Source organism: Erinaceus europaeus, chromosome 7 (genome assembly GCF_950295315.1).
Source record: "Erinaceus europaeus chromosome 7, mEriEur2.1, whole genome shotgun sequence".
Taxonomy (NCBI): Eukaryota; Metazoa; Chordata; class Mammalia; order Eulipotyphla; family Erinaceidae; genus Erinaceus; species Erinaceus europaeus.
In genome coordinates, this window is record NC_080168.1 from 45142292 (window position 1) to 45162092 (window position 19801).

The 19801-nt window shown below is 39.5% G+C and overlaps 1 protein-coding gene across 1 annotated transcript in view; it reads left to right on the forward strand.

Annotated features, from left to right (window-relative positions):
• The window catches only part of POLR3B (RNA polymerase III subunit B), a 133685-nt gene extending 118185 nt beyond the window's left edge, over positions 1-15500 (forward strand). The window contains exons 26-28 of the mRNA XM_060194341.1: positions 4467-4580; positions 5769-5942; positions 14696-15500. Of these exons, the coding sequence (XP_060050324.1) occupies positions 4467-4580; positions 5769-5942; positions 14696-14825 (418 nt within the window). The 3' untranslated portion in view covers positions 14826-15500. The remainder of the gene's footprint in view (positions 1-4466; positions 4581-5768; positions 5943-14695) is intronic.
• The last annotated feature ends 4301 nt before the right edge of the window (positions 15501-19801 follow it).

Here is a 19801-nt window from a genome sequence, read left to right on the forward strand (position 1 = left end):
AGCACAAGGACTGACATAAGGATCCTAGTTCGAGCCCCTGGCTCTCCACCTGCTGGGGAGTCGCTTCACAGGAGGTGAAGCAGGTCTGCAGGTGTCTGTCTTTCTCTCCCCCTCTCTGTCTTCCCCATCTCTCCCCATTGCTCTCTGTCCTATCTAACAACGACTACTACAATAAAACAGGGCAACAAAAGGAAATAAATATTTTATTTAAAAATATTTATTTATTGGAGAGAAAAGTTGATAGGGAAGGGAAAGGTAGGGAGAGAGTGAGAGAGAGGCACACACACAAAGAGAGACCTGGTTCACCACTGGTGAAGCTTGCCCCTACAGGTGAGGACCAGGGACTTGAACTCAGATCCTTGCACAGTGTACTATGTTCACTCTACCAGGTGTGCCACCAACTGGCCCCCTTATGTGGTTTTAAAGGATTAAATTGGTTGCTTAAATAAAGACACATCTATTTTGTGGCAGATGAAACACTGAGCTATAGTATTCTGTTTATCTGAAATTCTAAACTATGTGAACACAAGTAAAACTCGACATGAAAGCTTGTAAATACGCAGCTTAGTTTTAGTGCTACAGATAGGCTATCATCCAGTGTGATTAAAATGACTTACTCTGAGAGTCGGGGGTAGCACAGCGGGTTAAGCTCACATGGTGCAAAGTGCAAGGACTGGCAAGGATTCCAGTTCAAGCTGCTGGATCCCCACCTGCAGGGGAGTTGCTTCACAAGCGGTGAAGCAGGTCTGCAGGTGTCTATCTTTCTCTCTCCCCCTCTCTGTCTTCCCCTCCTCTCTCCATTTCTCTCTGTCCTATCCAACAATGATGACAATAACTACAACAATAAAACAACAAGGGCAACAAAAGGGAATAAAAAATAAATAATTTTTTTTAAAAAATGACTTACTCTGTATCTGTTAAAAAATATTAAGTGTGATGGTCCAGTGGATAAAGTCTGGTTCTTCCTCTCTCTCTTCTGATCTTTCTCGTGAGTAAATAAATAAAATATTTTTTTAAAAAAATTAAGCACTTTCTAGGGGCTGGGCGGAAACTCAAGTGTAAAGCTCAAAGACTGGCGCTAAGATCCTGGTCTGAGCCCCTGGCTCCCCAGCTGCAGGGGGCTCACACAAGCGGTGAAGCAGGTCTGCAGTGTCTGTCTTTCTCTTCCCGTGTCTTCCCCTCCTCTCTCAATTACTCTCTGTCCTATTCAGTAACAACAGCAGGAACAATAATAACAACAGCGACAACAACAGTAAGAAAACAATGGCCTCCAGGAGCAGTGGATTCGTAGTGCAGGCACTGAGCCCCAGCAGTAACCCTGGAGGCAAAAAAAAATAATAATAAGCATTTCTAAGATCACCTAGCCAGACAAATAATTTGGATTTCTTTAGATGGATCATACATTAGATGTTATAGAAAATCACATTACAGGAAAGAAAGTAATAATTTTGTAACATGTAAATATATTGAAGCAGTATTTTGTACATTTTAAACATGTAACTATTTCAATTAAATATTAATAAAACTGGATAGAAAAAGGAAATTCAAATTTAGAAAACCAATAAATTATATTTCAGAAATGATGCATTTCAAAAATGAGCCCATAACATATCTAAGTTCCGTTTTAAAACCACATTCATTACTGAACTGATTGTCTTTACTTCTCTGTTCACTAATGATACAGATATTGACCAGAAAAATACAAAATAATGAATCACTTTGTTGGACCTCTCTGAACACAATTTTACTGAAAGATTTGAATATTTGAATTGATTATGTTCTATTACTAGATATAGCTATGTCTGTGCACCCTTCCTCGGGTCCCCAAAAAGTTTTTTTTTTTAATCTCAATGACAAATTTTGAGAAATACTCGTTTATCCTGAAAAATTGCATAGTTGATTTGCTTGCAAACACCATTACACATTAGCTTTCATTTCATTTGACATTCTTGAGCACAATAGGAAGAAATATTATATATGGATCTTGATCATGGGATGGCATTGATCATGGGATGGTATTGGATACACAATTCCATAAATTCTACTAGGAGCGATCATAGTGTGGAGGAATTATATCATTATTTGATCTGGAAAGAACAGGAGGTAAAGAGGTCATATGACAGAACTGGGTCAAAAATAGTATCTTCTGGCACCCAGTTCATTTTGCATTTCACCTCACTGGGCATTTTCTAAAACTCTGGTTGTGCTTGAGCCAACAGAATGATTTGATAGCTACAAGAAAATCTTTGGGATATGCTAAAGTATACGAAGCAAGCAGGGGCCAAACAGTTTTATGTGTCTCTCTGCCATGTGAATGGCTTCCTTTGCTCTCTCCATTTCTACTTCATGCCATGACTCAGATATACTGAAAGACCAACTAGTGCTGCAGGGGAAGCACCACTTACCAGCTCTTATTTAACCTCTGGGGTTTTCTCTGCCTTTTTCTTCTTTAAAAATTGGGAAAGTGGCCTGGGAGGTGGCATAGGTGGATATGACGCATTGAAGTATTCAGCATGAAGTCCCTAGTTCATTCCACAGCATTGCACTTAACAGAGCAATGCTTTCATTCTCTCTCACCCTCTTTTACAAAAAAAGATCTTTTACAAATAGAAAAGATAGTATCTCCCTCACTGGGGCATTATGTGGATTAAACTATGGATTAAATCATACATGGTAGATGCTTCATTTCCCTTTAGGAAGGAAAATACAAAGCAGAAAAAATACAATTTGCTTGCTCCCTTGGTTCTTATTCCAGACTAAATTAATAAAAACAGATTTCTTCTGTTAAAAAAAAAACAAACACTAACATCCTCACTTTTTAGAAGTCTTAATACAGTTTCTATTGAAAATTCATGAAGTTATTTCTGTAACAGACATTCACTGAGCACCAGTTAAGCATAGGCAGGACTGTTAGTACTGGATCCACAGTGATAGTGACGGAGGAGACAAAGTGTCTATGGCATTTACTTCTTACAAGAGAAAGATAGCCCATAAGCAGAAAAATAGTGCTCTGAAGAAAATAAAACCATGGGAAGTGTTGAGACAGCACTAGGATAGGCAGACTACTTCTTTGATAAAGGGAATCAAGGAAAGTTTCTCTGAAGAAGTAAAAGGTTTGACAGCCTTGTGACTACATGGTAGAAGAATGTTTCAGGCAGAGGAAAGAGTAAGTGCAATAGCCCTGAGGCAGGAACAGGTTTGCTTCATTTGGAAAATCATTACCTCCAGAGTAGAGTAAGTGACAGGGAAGAATAGGAAATATAGCATATCATGTTAGGCCTTATGGCTATGATAAAAATTTGAATAATGCAGATTATGAATTTGATGGGAAGTCTGGGAATTTAGAGCAGATGAATGATCTGCTGTCATTTAGAAGGAATTTCCCTAGCTTGCTACGTGAAAAATTGATTGTTGAGGGCAAGGGTAGGGTAAGGAAGAATTAAAGAGTACAGAAAAAAAAAAAAAAATAGAGCAATCAGCTAAAAGATTCTGTGATAGCCTAGGCCAGGAAAGGATGGCGACTTGACCAGAAGTGAAGAAAAGACTGCTGTATACACTATTTCATGGGATATTTACCTTCTTTTTGCCTCAAGGGTTATCGCTGGGTCTGGGTGCCTACACTGCGAATCCACTGCTCCTGGAGGCCATTTTTCCCATTTTGTTGGCATTGTTGTCATTGTTGCCATTGCTGTTGTTGTTGTTGGATAGGACTGAGAAATGGAGAGAGGAGGGGAAGTCAGAAGGGGAGAAAAAGATAGACAGACCTACTTCACCGCTTGTGAAGTGACCCCCCCTGCAGGTGGGCAGCTAGGGGCTTGAACCAGGATCTTTGCATTGATCCTTGAGTTGTTTTGTATTTTTTTTTTTTTTTTTGGCCTCCAGGGTCGTTGCTGGGGCTGGGTGCCTCCACCATGAATCCACTGCTCCTGGAGGCTACTTTTTCCCCCTTTTGCTGCCTTTGCTGCTCCATCTTGCCGTGATTATTACTATTATTGTTGTCATTGATGTTGTTGGACAGGACAGTGAGAGAGAGAGATGGGGAAGACAGCAAGGGGAGAGAAAGACAGACACCTGCAGACCTGCGTTACCACCTGTGAAGCAACTCCCCTGCAGGTGGGGAGCCAGGGGCTCGAACCAGGATCCTTGCGCCTGTCCTTGCCCTTTGTGCCATGTGCGCTTAACCCACTGCACTACCACCCAACCCCCAATCCTTGAGCTTTGCGCCATTTGCGCTTAACCCACTATGCTACTGCCTGGCCCCATATTCTTATTTTTTATCTTTTAATACATTCTTGATACGTATAAGTTGTCAGATCTGGCCTTTTCATTCACTGATAACCATTTGTACCTCCTCAATTCTGAACCTATTCATAAACAAATAAGGACTAGTGATGGATCCTAGAAATAGTTGTCTCTTATTAAACCAAACATAGTTTCTTAATCCAAAAGTATCACTTTTCTTTCAGGGAGCCCTTAGAAGCGTATATCTATTTTGGCCCTGTGTACTACCAGAAACTGAAGCACATGGTGCTGGATAAGATGCATGCTCGGGCCCGGGGACCACGAGCTGTCCTTACAAGGTAAGAGAATAGCATTTATAACAAGAAAATATAGTGCAATCAAGTCTACTTTGCATAGGCAGAGCATTAAGTAGAGTCAGTGAAATTTCTCTTTTCTTGTAAAATGGGGTTTTAAGTATCAAAATCCATCCTATTTGTCTAATTAATATGAAGAAATAGCATCCAATTAAAGGTCATTGGGAGTTACCAAATAGCTCACATGGATAGTGCTTCTGCTCTTATCCTGAGCATGACCCAGGGTCAAGCCTAACCTCTACCAGACTAGAGGAAGCTTCACTACTGTGGCATCTTTCCTCACTGTCTCTCTTCTCTCTCCTCTCTCTCTCTCCCTCTCCCCGCTTCTGTCTGAAAAAGTCAGCCTAGAGAAATGAAGCCCTGGTGAGAACATAAAGAAAAAGGTCATTTCATAGCCACATAAGTAGACTCACTAGAGGTTTCCCCTGTAGTCTCAAGGTTGTTTGCTGTGCACTGGTTTGGGAATATGGCCCTTTTTAAAAAAGCTTCATATATAAGAAAGTTGATGGTTGTACATACCTGTGCACCAATATTCCTGCTCCCATATATACACAAAAAATACATGCATGTGTTAGATAGCCCAAGCCACAACTGCCATGTTCTAAAACATGTTATTGATGCAGAAGACACCTGTACTTATATGCTTATTTGAATAAGTTTAGGGGCATTAAAGTCCATGTGCATCCTATACTCCAGTGTTGCCAGATTTCCTAGCACAGTGCCTGTGTGCTGATGAATGGGTATAATCATTGGAAAAGAGAATTAGAAATAACTGTGTTTTACTTATTCATAATACTACATCTTCCAGTTGGAGCAGCACTGTGTAGGGCAGTGTCTCTCGGCCAGAATAATTTTGCTAACCAGGAATCATTTGACAGTGTTTGAAGACATTGTGGGGTATCATACCTGGGAAGTGGTCCTTAATTTTCATTTAATAATAAATATAGTAATCACTAGTATTTGAGCCATCTCTCTCATTAAAAAGTCTGTGATAAATGACCTTCCATACATTTTACAAATGAGGCTGAGAGTCAGAGTAACATACTTAAGGTTACTGTCTTGTAAGTTGTTTAAATCCAAGTGAGCCCTGTTTGGCCCCTTGTGCTCTTAACCATGTAATACTGCTTCTTTGTTTAAGATAATAACAACACATTTGTCTGACTTGTTTCAAAGACAGCCCACTGAAGGTCGATCACGCGATGGTGGTTTACGTCTTGGAGAGATGGAACGTGACTGTTTAATTGGTTATGGAGCCAGTATGCTTTTACTAGAGAGATTAATGATTTCAAGTGATGCCTTTGAGGTTGATGTCTGTGGGCAGTGTGGACTTCTGGGATATTCCGGCTGGTAAGTGAATACCATATGTCTCTGATACCACCCCTTACCTCTTAAAGCACAACTGGAGAATTTGTTCTAGGTCGTGCAGACATATTCTCCAACAACCCCCATTCATGCATTCAAATTAGAGATCCTATATGTACATGTTTATGCTTTCTAACACTGGTAGAATTTACATTCCAATGAGTATATGCTTTGCCTTATCTTTAATATTATGTCAGTATTATTTTTAAATACTTTATTCATTGGATAGAGAAAGAAGTTGAGAGGAAAGAGGGAGATAGAGAGATAGAAAGATACCTGCAGTACTAATTCACTATTTAGAAAGCTTCATCCTTGCAGGTGGGGAGCAGGGGCTTTAACCTAGGTCCTTGCACATGGTAAAATGTGCCACTCATCCAGATGTGCTACTACCCAGCCCCTTCTTAGGATCTATTATAACACTATTCATCTATAAATATGCTAGTGAAAGTCACTATTGGCTATTGGAACTACAGTATTTTACAACTAAAAATATGTCTGAGAAACCTGTCACATGTGTAACGTCAGACTCAGTGAGGCAGGTACATTGCTTGAGATCCTGTAGCAAGTTGGTGACAGAGAAAGGACCAGAACTTGGTACCCTGATTTGTGTTCTTGCTCTCATAAGGTGTTTTGCACTTGAACAGTAAATGACATGTAGCAGACTCTGAAAATATAGTGGTGAATAAGACAGTTAAGCAGCTGTTCAAAGGGAGGTTATCTTTTTATGTATCCTAATTACTTTCTGTTTTATTGATTCCTGTGGGAACTGGTTGGTCCTTTATAAAAAAGTAATTGTTCGGTATAAGGATCCTGGTTTGAGCCCCCGGCTCCTCACCTGCAGGGGAGTTGCTTCACAGGCGGTGAAGCAGGTCTGCAGGTGTCTGTCTTTCTCTCCCCCTCTGTCTTCCCCTTCTCTCTCCATTTCTCTCTGTCCTATCCAACAACAATGACATCAATAACAACAATAATAACTACAACAATAAAACAATAAGGGCAACAAAAGGGAATAAATAAATATATTTTTTAAAAGTAATTGTTAAATGATACTGACCCAGTTTATGGAGAATCATTAATAAATTATGTAATTCAGAAGGTTTGTAATTTCGGTCTAAAGTTTAATACTCAAAGGTCAACTTAAGCAATGTGGCATATTTTTTCTTTAGAGCAACTATCCTACTTATAATGGTTCCACTCTCTTATCAAAGAACAAAAAGTTCTTTGGGACTTAAGTGCATCATGAGCCAGATTCCTGACATACCCTGGTAGTTGAGAAGGCCTATAAGTTTCTCAGTCTCTACTCATGTCAGAAATAAAGTTAAACAGTCTAAAATAAATGCTGCAGAAATGGGAAATAGCCTCAATTCCCCTATCTTTCTCACTTGTCCATTTTTCCAAGGGAGATCCCATCTCCCACAGGATATAAGTAGGTCCAGAGGAGCCTGCATTGCCAGGGTTTAGAGTATTCATGGACCAACTTCTTTTTAACAAATCTATTATTATTATCATCATCATCATCATCATTAGTGATTTAATAGCAATCTACAAGATTGTGAGATAAAAGGAGTACAGTTCCCACGACCAGAGTTCCATATACCCTCCTCTCTAGTGGAAAATTCCCTATTTAAGTTTTTTTTTTAATACTTATTTTCCCTTTTGTTGCCCATGTTTTGTTGTTGTAGTTATTGTTGTCATTGTTATTGATGTCATCATTGTTATTGATGTCATCACTGGATAGGACAGGGAGACACGGAGAGAGGAGGGGGAGACAAAAAGGGGAGAGAAAGCTAGACACCTGCAGACCTGCTTCACCGCCTGTGAAGCGACTCCCCAGCACTTGGGGAACCGGGGGCTCGAACCAGGATGCTTACTCTGGTCCTTGCGCTTTGTACCATGTGCACTTAACCCGCTGCGCTACCACCCCACTCCTGGTTCCCTATTTTTTATCCCTCTGGGAGTATGAACCAAAGATTTTTATGGAGTGCAGAAGGTGGGAGGTCTGGCTTCTGTAACTACTTCTCCACTGGACATTTATTTATTTTCATTAGAAACAGTCACGTAGGCAGACACACAGACCAGAGCCTTGCTTGTCTGTGTCATGAATAACATAAATCAAGAGTCAGGGGGCCAGGTTGTGGCATACCTGTTTAAGCACACACATTACAGTGCACAAGGATCCACGTTCAAAGCCCTGGTCCCCACCTGCAGGAGGAAAGCTTCACAAGTGGTGAAGCAGGGCTGCAGATGTCTCTCTTTTTCTCTCCCTCTCTACCTCCCCCTCCCCTCTCAGTTTCTCTCTGTCTCTACCCAATAATAAATAAATTAAATTAAAAAGATTTTTTTAAAAGTCAGGTAAATTCTTAAAACATAGTGTATATTATACTAGTTAAATAGCTAAATCTTTTAGCCAATTGTGTTGTGATTTTTAGTGTAGGATAGTTGATAAGGCCTGTGAAGAAATCATTTCATTTTTAAAAACTTTTATCTTTATTGATAGAGCCAAAAATCGAGAGGGAAGGGGGTAATAGAGAGGGAGAGAGGCAGAGAGATACTTGCAGCACTGCTTCACCACTTACAAAGCTTTCCCCCTGCAGGTGGGGACTGGGGGCTTGAACCCGGGTCCTTGTACATTGTAACATGCGTTCAATCAGGTTCATCACCACCCAGCCCCATCATTTCATTTTTTAAATCAACATCAGAAATAATCTTTTGCAGTTCAATATTTTCATAAGGTTGCAGAGGTGGCATGACGATCTCTCACCAAGCATGGCTCTTTTAAAAAACAAAACAGAACTATTGTTTATTTATTTATTTATTTTGGATTGTGACAGAGTAATTGAGAGGGAGCTAGAGAAGAGACACATGTATTGAACTTCATATGGGGAGACAATATAATGATTATGTAAAAATACTTCATGCCCGAAGTTCTTGGGATCCCACGTTCAGTGCCCAGCACCACCATAAACCAGAGCTGGGCAGTGCTCTTGTAAAAAAAAGAAATATTTGTGGCCTGGCCGGTAGCACAGTGGGTTAAATAAGTGCACATGTACTTTCTGGATTATAAGTAAGAACATACGGAAATTTTAAATAGATTAGTTTGGATTGAATTTATAGGTAATGAATGTACTAGACAGGGGAATCAGTAAGAAAAGATAGCTTACCATGTTTCATCATCATTACCATGTTTCATTATCCTCAAGGATTGGTGCAAAGATCCTTGTTCATGCTCCCAGCTGCCCACCTGCAGGGGGGTCGCTTCACAGGTGGTGAAGCAGGTCTGCAGGTGTCTGTGTTTCTTTCCCACTCTCTGACTTCCCCTCCTCTCTCCATTTCTCTCTGTTCTATCCAACAACAATGGCAGCAATAAGAACAATAACAACTAGGGCAACAAAAATGGCCTTCAGGAGCAGTGGATTTGTGGTGCAGGCACCAAGCCCCAGCAATAACCCTGAAGACTATATATATATATATATATATATATATATATATATATATATATATATATCTTGATTTTCATAGTTTTAGTTGTGCAGTAAAATAAATAGTTTATAAGAAGATGTGTGGAGCAGGGGTAGATAGCATAATAGTTATGTAAAGAGACTCTCATGCCTGAGGGTCCAAAGATGCAGGTTTAATCCCCTGCACCACCACACTCCAGAGCTGGTAAAAAATAAAGAAAGAAAAAATAAAATGCATGGTACTTAGTTCCATTGGTGCATGATTTTTTAAGTAATTTATTTTGGGAAGACAGTGCAAAAGAGTCTTTCTATTTAAAAAAAAAAAAGAGGTTTCAAAAACTTCAAAAGTGTTTTGCTTTATCCATCCTTCATGTATTCTCTTCCTTTCTGCTTCCTCAAAATTAAAGAGTGAAAAGAAGAAATGGAAAAAAAAAGAAAGAAAGAAAAGAAAAAAAAGCAGCAGTAAATCATATTCTCACCCATGCTCTTAGAATACCTTCCTCTCTTCTCTGCTGAATACTCAGGCAAAGTAAAGTAAGCAGTAATTAATCTTAGCCTTAGTCTGTTACTGCTTCATTTCTGTCTGATTTGAGATCATCTGATAACCATGCCTGAATCTGAAGCTCACATGTCCAATATGTATTATATTTGAAATCCTTTGAAAAAGGACTAAATCAGGTTACACACTTAAAGACCCTTACTGTAATTATATAGACCTGGGCATACTATATGTCTAATTTTGAGTGACCTACTTATGCCCTTGTTGCCAACAGAAAGAAATCCTAATCCAGTCTGGTAGTCTAGCAGCCTCCTTGTATGCTGTACTTGCTGGCAGAGTAACATAATGATGCTGTCATTTTTCAATCGTTACCTGATGATGTGTACTGAGTTGTGTGGGAGGGAGCTTGTTGGAGGAAGTAGCTCTTTAATGAACAGTACAATGGAGGCTGAGTAATTAGAGTTGTTCAGAACCTTGAAACTGGCCTTTTGTTGGTGATTTGCACATTAGTAAGGCATTGCTATGGGGATATTTACAGCAAGACCGTTGTTTCAGAAGACATGAAGCACATAAGTCACAAAAAAAAGAGGTCCAAAAAGGAAAACTAGAGAAAAGAAAATCCGTATTAAGATAATTAGCTCATAGATTATGTTTACTGGAAAATCACTTCTCATGTGAAATTACATCTTCCTTTTTTTGTTTTGTTTTGTTTTGCTGCCTTTGTCTTTAAAAATCAGTTTATTTTATTGTATATGTGTAACCATTTTTTAAACATATTTATTTATTTATTAGAGACTGAAATTGAGAGTGAAAGGAAGAGAGACATCTGCAGCACTGTTTCACTGTTTATGAAGCTCCCCCCCTACAGCTGTGATAGGGATTCAAACTTGGGTCTTTGAGCATTGTAACGTGCATTCCATTGAGTGCACCACCACCCAGCTACATAAAACCATTTTAAATAGAAGAAAAATAGTAGTAGTAGTAGTAGTAGTAGAGAATATTAGGGTACTTTATGGATTGTAAATAAGAACATGTGGTCCAGGAGGTGGTACAGTGAACAAAGCATCGGACTCTCAAGCATGAGGTCCTCAGTTAAATCCCCACAGCACATGTACCAGAGTGATGTCTGGCTCTTTCTCTCTCCTTCTATGTTTCTCATGAATGAATGAATAAATTAATTAAATAAATAAATAACTGTTTAATAAATAAATAAGAACATATGGAAATTTTAAATAGATTAGCTTGGATTGAAGTCATAGGTAATGAATGTACTATACAGGAGAATCAGTAAGAAAAGATAACTTACCATGTTTCTACAATTATTGTTGATGGAATCAAGTACTCTATAGTGTGAGTCCCCCTGGTAGACCTTATAGACCCCTTATGGGTCTATAAGGGTTTATTCTTCCCCTCAAGAAAGTCAGTATCTACTCACCACTTTTTCTTAGCCTGAATGCTTTTCCTCTTCTATAATAATAAAATTTTTATGAACAGTCACATTACTTCTCACTACCCAGAGATAACCACTTTTAACATCTTAGTGACTTGGTTGATCTGTGTATCTCTGCTTGCTGATTATGCCTTCTCTCATCCATCTCCTGTTTTAGTATTATTATTATTATAAGGAGCCAGCGAGTGACACGCTTGAAAGAGTGCACATCTTACAGTATTCAAAGACCCAAGTTCAAGCCCCTGGTTCTCAACTGCAGGGGGGAGAGATTCCTGAGTGGCAAAGCAGTGCTGTAGCTTATTTCTTTCTCTCCCACTCTGTCTCCCCCTTCTCTAAATTTCTCTCTGTCTCTATCCAGTAAGTAAGTCAGTAAAATATTAGAGATAAAAATTTTAACCCTTTGGAGAATCTAATAATAGCAGAAGATATAAATATATGTATTTATGCACAAAAATACCTTGTTACACATACGATATTTAAGGCTGCTTTCTCCCCACCCCTACCCCCTTCATAGGGCATCCTGGACACTTTACATTTCATTAAATGTGGGTCTGCATCATCACATTTAATGACAGCATAGTATTTGTCTGTGCAAATGTCCTGTCATACAGAAACAATTGTTTATTGGGCATTTGAGCAGTTTTCTGCTTCATGCTGTTATAAAAAGTGTGGCTGTGAGCATGATTGTGCATGTATCTTTTCCAATTTTGTGACTATTTAATCAAATAATGTGCATATTTAGATGTTTCACACATGTTGTCTTACTTCATTCAAGTTATTTTTATCTTTATTTATTTATTGGATAGAGACAACTAGAAATTGAGAGGGAAGTGGAGACAGAGGAAGAGAGACAGAGATACCTGTAGCCCTACTTCACCACTTGCAGAGCTTGCCCTCTGCAGGTGGGGACTGGGGGCTCAAACCTAGGTCCTTGCATATTGTAATATGTGTGCTCAACCAGGTTCACCACCACACAACCCCTTAACAAGGAATTTTTAAAGCCTCAGCTATTCTTGTCCTCATCCACATCCTTTAACTCCCCACCTCTCACTCATCAGCTGAGAGGATCTTTATCTTTACTTTATAAATCTTCAGGATCTATACTAAGTAACAATTCTCCCTCAGTCCCAGATTCTTGAGGGGGAGGCTGAGGTGCTAATTCTGGTCTGAAACCTGAGAGAATTGTGTGTTTTCTCCTGAGAGACACTTCTTCATTTGTAATCACTGTTTAAGTCTTTAAGTCTTAGGTTCAATTCCTTAGCTCTTCCTGGAGGAAGAAAAAAATAAAATTCTATTGGAATAACAAGTATGTGGTTTAGAAATGCAGACTATGAAAGGATTAAAATGAAACACACACACACAGAGGTTTCTTAGTTTTCATTAGAAAGAACACATTATAATCATAATAGCTTCTAAAACTAATAGAAATAAATAACCAAGCTTCAAAGACACTGGATCTTCTGTGGTGGAGGAGGAGGAGGATGGTTGCGTAGAAAGGAAGAGGTGATGTTTACTCAGTAAAGGGTTTTAAAAAGAAAGAGTAATAGAAAAATAAGTTGCATATGATTGGATGACACCTTCCTATATGAAAATCTTTTATTAGACTCAGCTACAGAAACAAAATTATAATTGTTGGCATCTTACCTAGAATAGTGTGTTAATTTAGTAAATTGATAAATCGTAGTTAAATACACGGTGATTAATTGAGTCAGTTTAAAATGCATTTAACAATGAAAAGTTTAAATCTCGGTAACTTTCAGATGGTTCAGATTTCTGGGACTGATTCAAAGTAAGTATTGACAGATGTTTTACATTTCAAGGAGGAAGGTCTAGAAATATGGTGGTAACTAATTCAAATTCTATGCTTTTAAAATGAAGAGTGGTATTATTTTTTTTTTCCCCTTGGGATGATGCTTTTAGTTTGAGGGACATATATACATTTTTTTCTTTTTTAAAAATATTTATTTATTTATTTATTCCCTTTTGTTGCTCTTACTGTTTTTTATTGTTGCAGTTACTATTGTTGTTGTTGATTTTGTCGTTGTTGGATAGAACAGAAATGGAGAGAGGAGGGGAAGACAGAGACGGGGAGAGAAAGATAGACACCTGCAGACCTGCTTCACTGCCTGTGAAGCGACCCCCCTACAGGTGGGGATCTGGGGGCTTGAACCAGGACCCTTAACTGGTCCTTGCACTTAGTGCCACCTGCGTTTAATCCGCTGCGCTACCACCTGACTCCCAGACATATGTACATTTTTAAAAAGACTTTATTTGGGCAGAGGGTAGATAGCATAATGGTTATGCAAAGAGACTCTCATGCCTGAGACTCCAAAGTCCCAGGTTCAGTCCCCCGCACTACCATAAGCCAGAGCTGAGCAGTGCTCTTGTAAAAAAAAAAAAAGAAAGAAAGAAAAAGACTTTATTTGAGGATTTGAGGACTGGTATGTTTATCAGCAGCTATGGAATCATGCAGTCATGAGCCTCAGGGATAACCCTGGTGGCCAAAATAAATTTTTTTAATTCTATTTTTATATATATATTTTATTTTTGAGAGAGAAAGACAGAAACACCAGAGCACTGCTGAGCTCTGGCTTATGATAGTGCATGGGATAGAACCTGGAACTTCGGAACCTCAGGCATTAGAGTCTCTTTGCATAACCATTATGCTATCTACCCTCCCCATATTTTAATTTATTTCTTTTTAATTTTTTTTTTTTAATGAGAGAGATATAGAGAAAGAGGAGAGAAACAGACACATCCTAGGGCACTGCTCAGCTCTGGCTATGGTGGTGCTGGAGAATGAACCTAGAACCTAGGAGCCTCAGGCACGAGGGTGTTGTGCATAACCATTATTTTTTAATTTTACTCTTATTTATTGGCTAGATGTAGAAGTTGAGAAGGAAAGGGAAGAGAGAGTGAGAGAAAGAAATAAGAGACACTGACAACAATGCTTTTACCACTCGTGAAGCTTTCCCCTTGCAGGTAGAGACCAGGAGCTTGAACTCAGGTCCTTGTCATTATAACATGTCACTCAGCTGTGTGTACCACCACCTGGACCCCATTACTTACTTTTTAAAAAAGAAAAGTGAGAACCAGAGTGTCACCTGGGCACATGTGGTACCAGGGATCAAACTTGGGACCTCATGCTCTGAAGTCCAGCTTTCTAGACACTCCATCACTCCATGGTAATATGTACACATTTGGTAGTGTGACCAAACATTGTGTGATTGAGTGGTAATGATAGCACCTTGTAAAGGAACTCTCATTCTTACATGTGGGCCTTCATTTCTTTATGGTTGTCTTTCTAATTAAAACATGCTGATTTGGGTTTCAGGTGCCACTATTGCAAATCGTCATGCCATGTGTCTTCCCTCCGAATTCCATATGCCTGCAAGCTGCTCTTCCAGGAACTTCAGTCTATGAACATTATTCCAAGGTTAAAACTGTCCAAATACAATGAATAAGATGGAAAAAGTGATTATTTAAAGATAATAATTGATAAACTTAGTGCATTGAAAAGCAGAAAGAAATGCATACTACTACAGCTTCTGGAAAAATTTTCATTAGTATTCTCTCATTAAAAAATTATTTTTTATTTTTGATGGTGAAGCTTTTTATCACTAGAAGACTGGCTAGAAACCACCTTCATCAGTGTACCTCAAGCCACAGGAGAGATGCCAGCAATAAGAACTCTGGATACAATCTCTTCTATGTATACTGCATTTGTACATGAATTGGATTCATGAAGGAACATGACCTGAGAACTAAATTTTTGTTTGTATTTTAGTTCTTGGAATTTACTCCTCAGAAAGACCTTCCTTAAAAAGGAATATTTGGGGGAGATTCCCCCATGATGTCTTGTAGTTATCAAAACTCAAGTTTCTTTAAAAATGGGGGGGAGGGGTGCCAGGTGGTGGCAAACCTGGTTGAACACACATGTTACAGTGCACAAGGACCTGGGTTCAAGCCCCTGGTCCCCACCTGCAGGAAGAAAGCTTTGCAAGTGGTGAAGCAGTGTTGCAGGTGTCTCTCTGTCTCCCTCTCTCTATCACCCCCTTCCCTCTCAATTTCTGGCTGTTTCTATCCAATAAATAAATATTGACAATAAAAATATTTTTTAAAAAAAACTGAAGGATGTGATTAATCTGTTTGAATTTACTAACTCAGCCTTTATTGAGGTGGTGAATCTGAGCAAAATGTGCAGGAAAGAGTACTGCAGGAAGCAGAGTCTAGTTGATAAAATGATGGCCTTCTTATCTGGTACTAGAAGGAGATAAGTTTTCCCAGCAGTTGAATCTTGCCTATACACCAAAAATTTAACTTTGGTGAAATACAGATTCCAACTTGCCTATACACCAAAAATTTAACTTTGGTGAAATACAGATTCCAACTTCTTAAGCAGGTTTACCAAGTATGTTATCTTTTCTTTTGGACTTTATTGCTACTACTTTATTGTTGTTAATTTATTCCTACCAAAATGCTATTTGTTAATTTTCTTTTTACTCTGACAGCCTTCTTTACCACGTCTCAATCATTCAGAATTACTCTACCCTGAAGCCAGATAAATATTTGTGTTGAGAACTGTTTATAAAATAAGTCAAAATCTTTGAGTAATTTTCTAAGGCTGCATTCCCAGCATGTCATATTGAACATTGTTCCACCAAATATTAATAGGTGGTTTATACCAACAAGAATCAAGTTCCTGTGTCAAATCAGGAGAAATTGGGTATAACAAAATTATATATATCAAGGACTTTCAGAAAGTACCAGGACTCTCCCAAAAAGGGATGTTCTGGGACTCTGGCTAGTCACTGATTTGAGAACCCAATCTCACCATCACATTTGTTTTCTGTGTAATTGAAAACTCTAGTATAGGTGTGAAAGGCATAGAATCTGCACAGTGAATGTAAAATGAAGGACATTCTGCAGGTGAACAGGCCTTCCTCGGTCAACAGCACATGTCTTTCCCATAGAAACTATGCAGTTGAAAAGGCAGAGGAGTTTGAATGTCCAGATCTTTGGTTACACTGGTCATTCCTGCCTTTCATTTGACGTTTTAGTTCTCAAAACCGTTAAGATTGCTGTACTGAACTGAATTTACGAAATGTATGTAACATCCTTTGTAGACCAATGGAAGAGATATCTGGGGTGATTTTTGACTGATTCACATTATGTGACAACCTCACTTACCGCCTGTCAAGAATGCTACTGTCCTGCAGTGCATGGCACACCATTTCAGCGAACACTCACAGGATCCATTTGGGTAGAATTAGCAGTGTGCCAGGTGTTGGCATGAAGACTGCACCATTCACCATTCAGTACCTGCTTTTCTGTGAGCCTCTGTACCCATAATGGATAAAGAGCAAGATGTGATGTCCACCTGAAAGATGATCTCAGAACCCATAGAGGGAGACTGAGGCATCATCAGCTAGTCATAGGACACCATCTGGCAGTCAGCACCAACCTTATCAGAGCTGAAGGAGATCCCAGGACAAAATGTCTGCTCTGGAGATTGGGAAACACCTCACAAATGAGATTACTCCCTTTGGATGCTATAGAAACAGGCATTTAGTGGTCAGGTGCCACATTGCTAAGGAGAAACCGCATAGACCTCATGACCAGGCTTCCTGATATGACCTATTTTGTTTGGGTTCCCTTCATGTTTCTGTTTTTCAATTACCAAAAGTTAATTTTTTTTCTTCAAATTTAGGTACAACTGAATGGTTGTTTGGGGTTGTAAGGAAAGCCAGGAGGTAGTTTTTCTATGCAAAAAATGCATTCTAATTTCTGACAACCCTAATATTTCTAGAACATCTTCTGAAAAGAAAAAAAGGGCCAGGTTTTGTACACTTGGTTGAATGCAAGTGTTCCCATGCACACGGACCTGGGTTCAAGCTCCTGGTCCCCATCTACAGAGGGCAGCTTCATGAGCTGTGAAGCAGGTGTCTCTTTCTCCCTCTCTGTCTCCCCTACCCTCTCGGTTTCTCTCTGTCTTATCAAATATAAGGAAAATAAAAGCAAAAGAATATTTTAAAGAAAAACAGTTCCAAGCAATTCTAATCATTTTGAGGGAAGTCATCAACCCAATTTCTAGGAAATTGCTCAGTTTTCTAATGCTCCAGAGATCTGGAAAGTATGAGTTCCATACTGAGACACCCTTAAGGGAAAGAATTGCAACAGGGCAGTATTTCAAAAACTAGCAGATAGAAATTTTTAATAGCAATTTGACTCTTAAGAAAGACTTTACTGATAGAGGCCAGATTTGGTGAGTTCTGCTACAGTTTTTAGTTTCTTGTTTTAAAAACTGCCAACTAGATTTTCATTTCCAGTAATAATAGAGTAACTTTTTACAGGCCACCCTTCAAGCACTTTTTTCCCCTCGACATTTGCCAGGTTGGAAGTGGCACAGGGATGAGAGGCTCAAAGTCACACCAAAGCCTCTGAAAGGCTGCAACCCTGACGTGTGCTTTGGCAGAGTCAAAGAGCTGGGGAAGGCACAACTCTGGGCTTAGAGTTGCCAAGACACCAGGACTACAGAAGCCAAGATCCCAAGTAGAAAGAAAGCTTATTGAGGTGAGCCCAACTTCTCCATCACTTTTCCCCTTGTATTAGTGTGCCTTGACTGCCATGCCAGAAAAACCACAGGCTGGGTGGCTTACATAATTTTGGAGGATCGAAGTCCAAGAGCAAGGTGCTGACATTTTATTTCTTTTTTTTTTTTAATTTTTTATTAAGAAAGGATTAATGAACAAAAACATAAGGTAGGAGGGGTACAACTCCACACAATTCCCACCACCCAATCCCCATAACCCACCCCCTCCCATGATAGCTATCATGGGAGATTTGATTTCTGATGAGGATTCTTGTTGCTTCCTGGTTAAGGCAGCCACCTTCTCACTGTCCTCACATGGCCTTTCCTCAGAGTGCGCTAAGAGAAAGTGAGCACAGATGTCTTTTCCCTTTAAAGGGACACTGATTCTATCTGATTTGAGACCATGTCATCTCACTTAATATTTTCTTCACGTGCAGTCATTTTGCGAGTTAGGGGCTTCAACATAGAATTTTTGAAGGGACAGAAATCAGTCCATAATACCCTTTGGGCATTTGCTAGTTCACAGAATGAACTGCTAGAAAAATCTATGAAAGCTGAATGTGCCCAGCCATTGGACGGTGGGCAATAGTGCACCCTGTTAAACACACATATTACCAAGCACAGGGACCCAGGTTTGAGCCCCTGTGCCCCACCTGCAGAGGGTTCACTTTATAAGCAGTGAAGCAGGTCTGTAGGTGTCTATCTTTCTCTCTTACTCTATCTCCCCATCTCTCAATTTCTCTCTGTCCTATCTTGTTGTTAAAATTCGGAGGCTCGGGAGTCGGGCTGTAGCGCAGCGGGTTAAGCGCAGGTGGCGCAAAGCACAAGGACCGGCATAAGGATCCCGGTTCGTACCCCGGCTCCCCACCTGCAGGGGAGTCGCTTCACAGGCGGTGAAGCAGGTCTGCAGGTGTCTATCTTTCTCTCCTCCTCTCTGTCTTCCCCTCCTCTCTCCATTTCTCTCTGTCCTATCCAACAACAACAACAACAATAATAACTACAACAATAAAACAACAAGGGCAACAAAAGGGAATAAATAAGTAAAATAAATGTAAAAAAAAAATTAAAAAAAAAAAAATTCGGAGGCTCCAGCTGGCCGGGCTAGCTTCACGGGCGGGTAATAGAGACGACCAGAGACATACGGCTGCGCAGGGAAGCTGTATTTCTTTATTCAGGAACAATGATTCATAAACTAAACCAAACAGAACTCTGCTGCCTCTTTCCCCCGCGACGGCGCCAAGCACTCTAACTCTTCAACTCTCCAACTCTCCAACTCTGGAACTCTGGAACCCTCTCGGGGTTCCTTGGGGCGGGGCCAAGCGGGCCCGCGAAATTAGCAGGACTGATCCAATTTTCTTGGCAGGGGAGAGCTAGAACAACCCAATGTAAAGCATACAACACTATCTCATAAAAATTAGAGAAAAAAAGTAAAAAATGTACCCAGCAATTATATTCCCATGTATGTGTTACAGTAGGCATGCACAAAAAATGTTTCTAATATTATTTGTAATAACCCCAATTTACAAATAAATTCTGGCCTTTAATAGGCCTGTGGTATAGAGTAGAATACTATACAGCAGTTAAAATGAACTGGTACAATGTAGATAATATCACAACTATATAATGTGTTAAATAATACATATGCTGTTCATTCCATTCAAATATGAATAAACAATCTGGTTGTAAAAGTCATCCTGTGTATAGTGGGTGACTAATGAATCTTGGTGTAGGAACAGAGCTTCAAAGATGCTATCATTTTTTCACTTAAGCATTAGTTACATGGGTGGATAAAACTTCATTGAAAATACATACACTCGGAGGTCAGGCAGTACATAGGGTTAAGCGCAC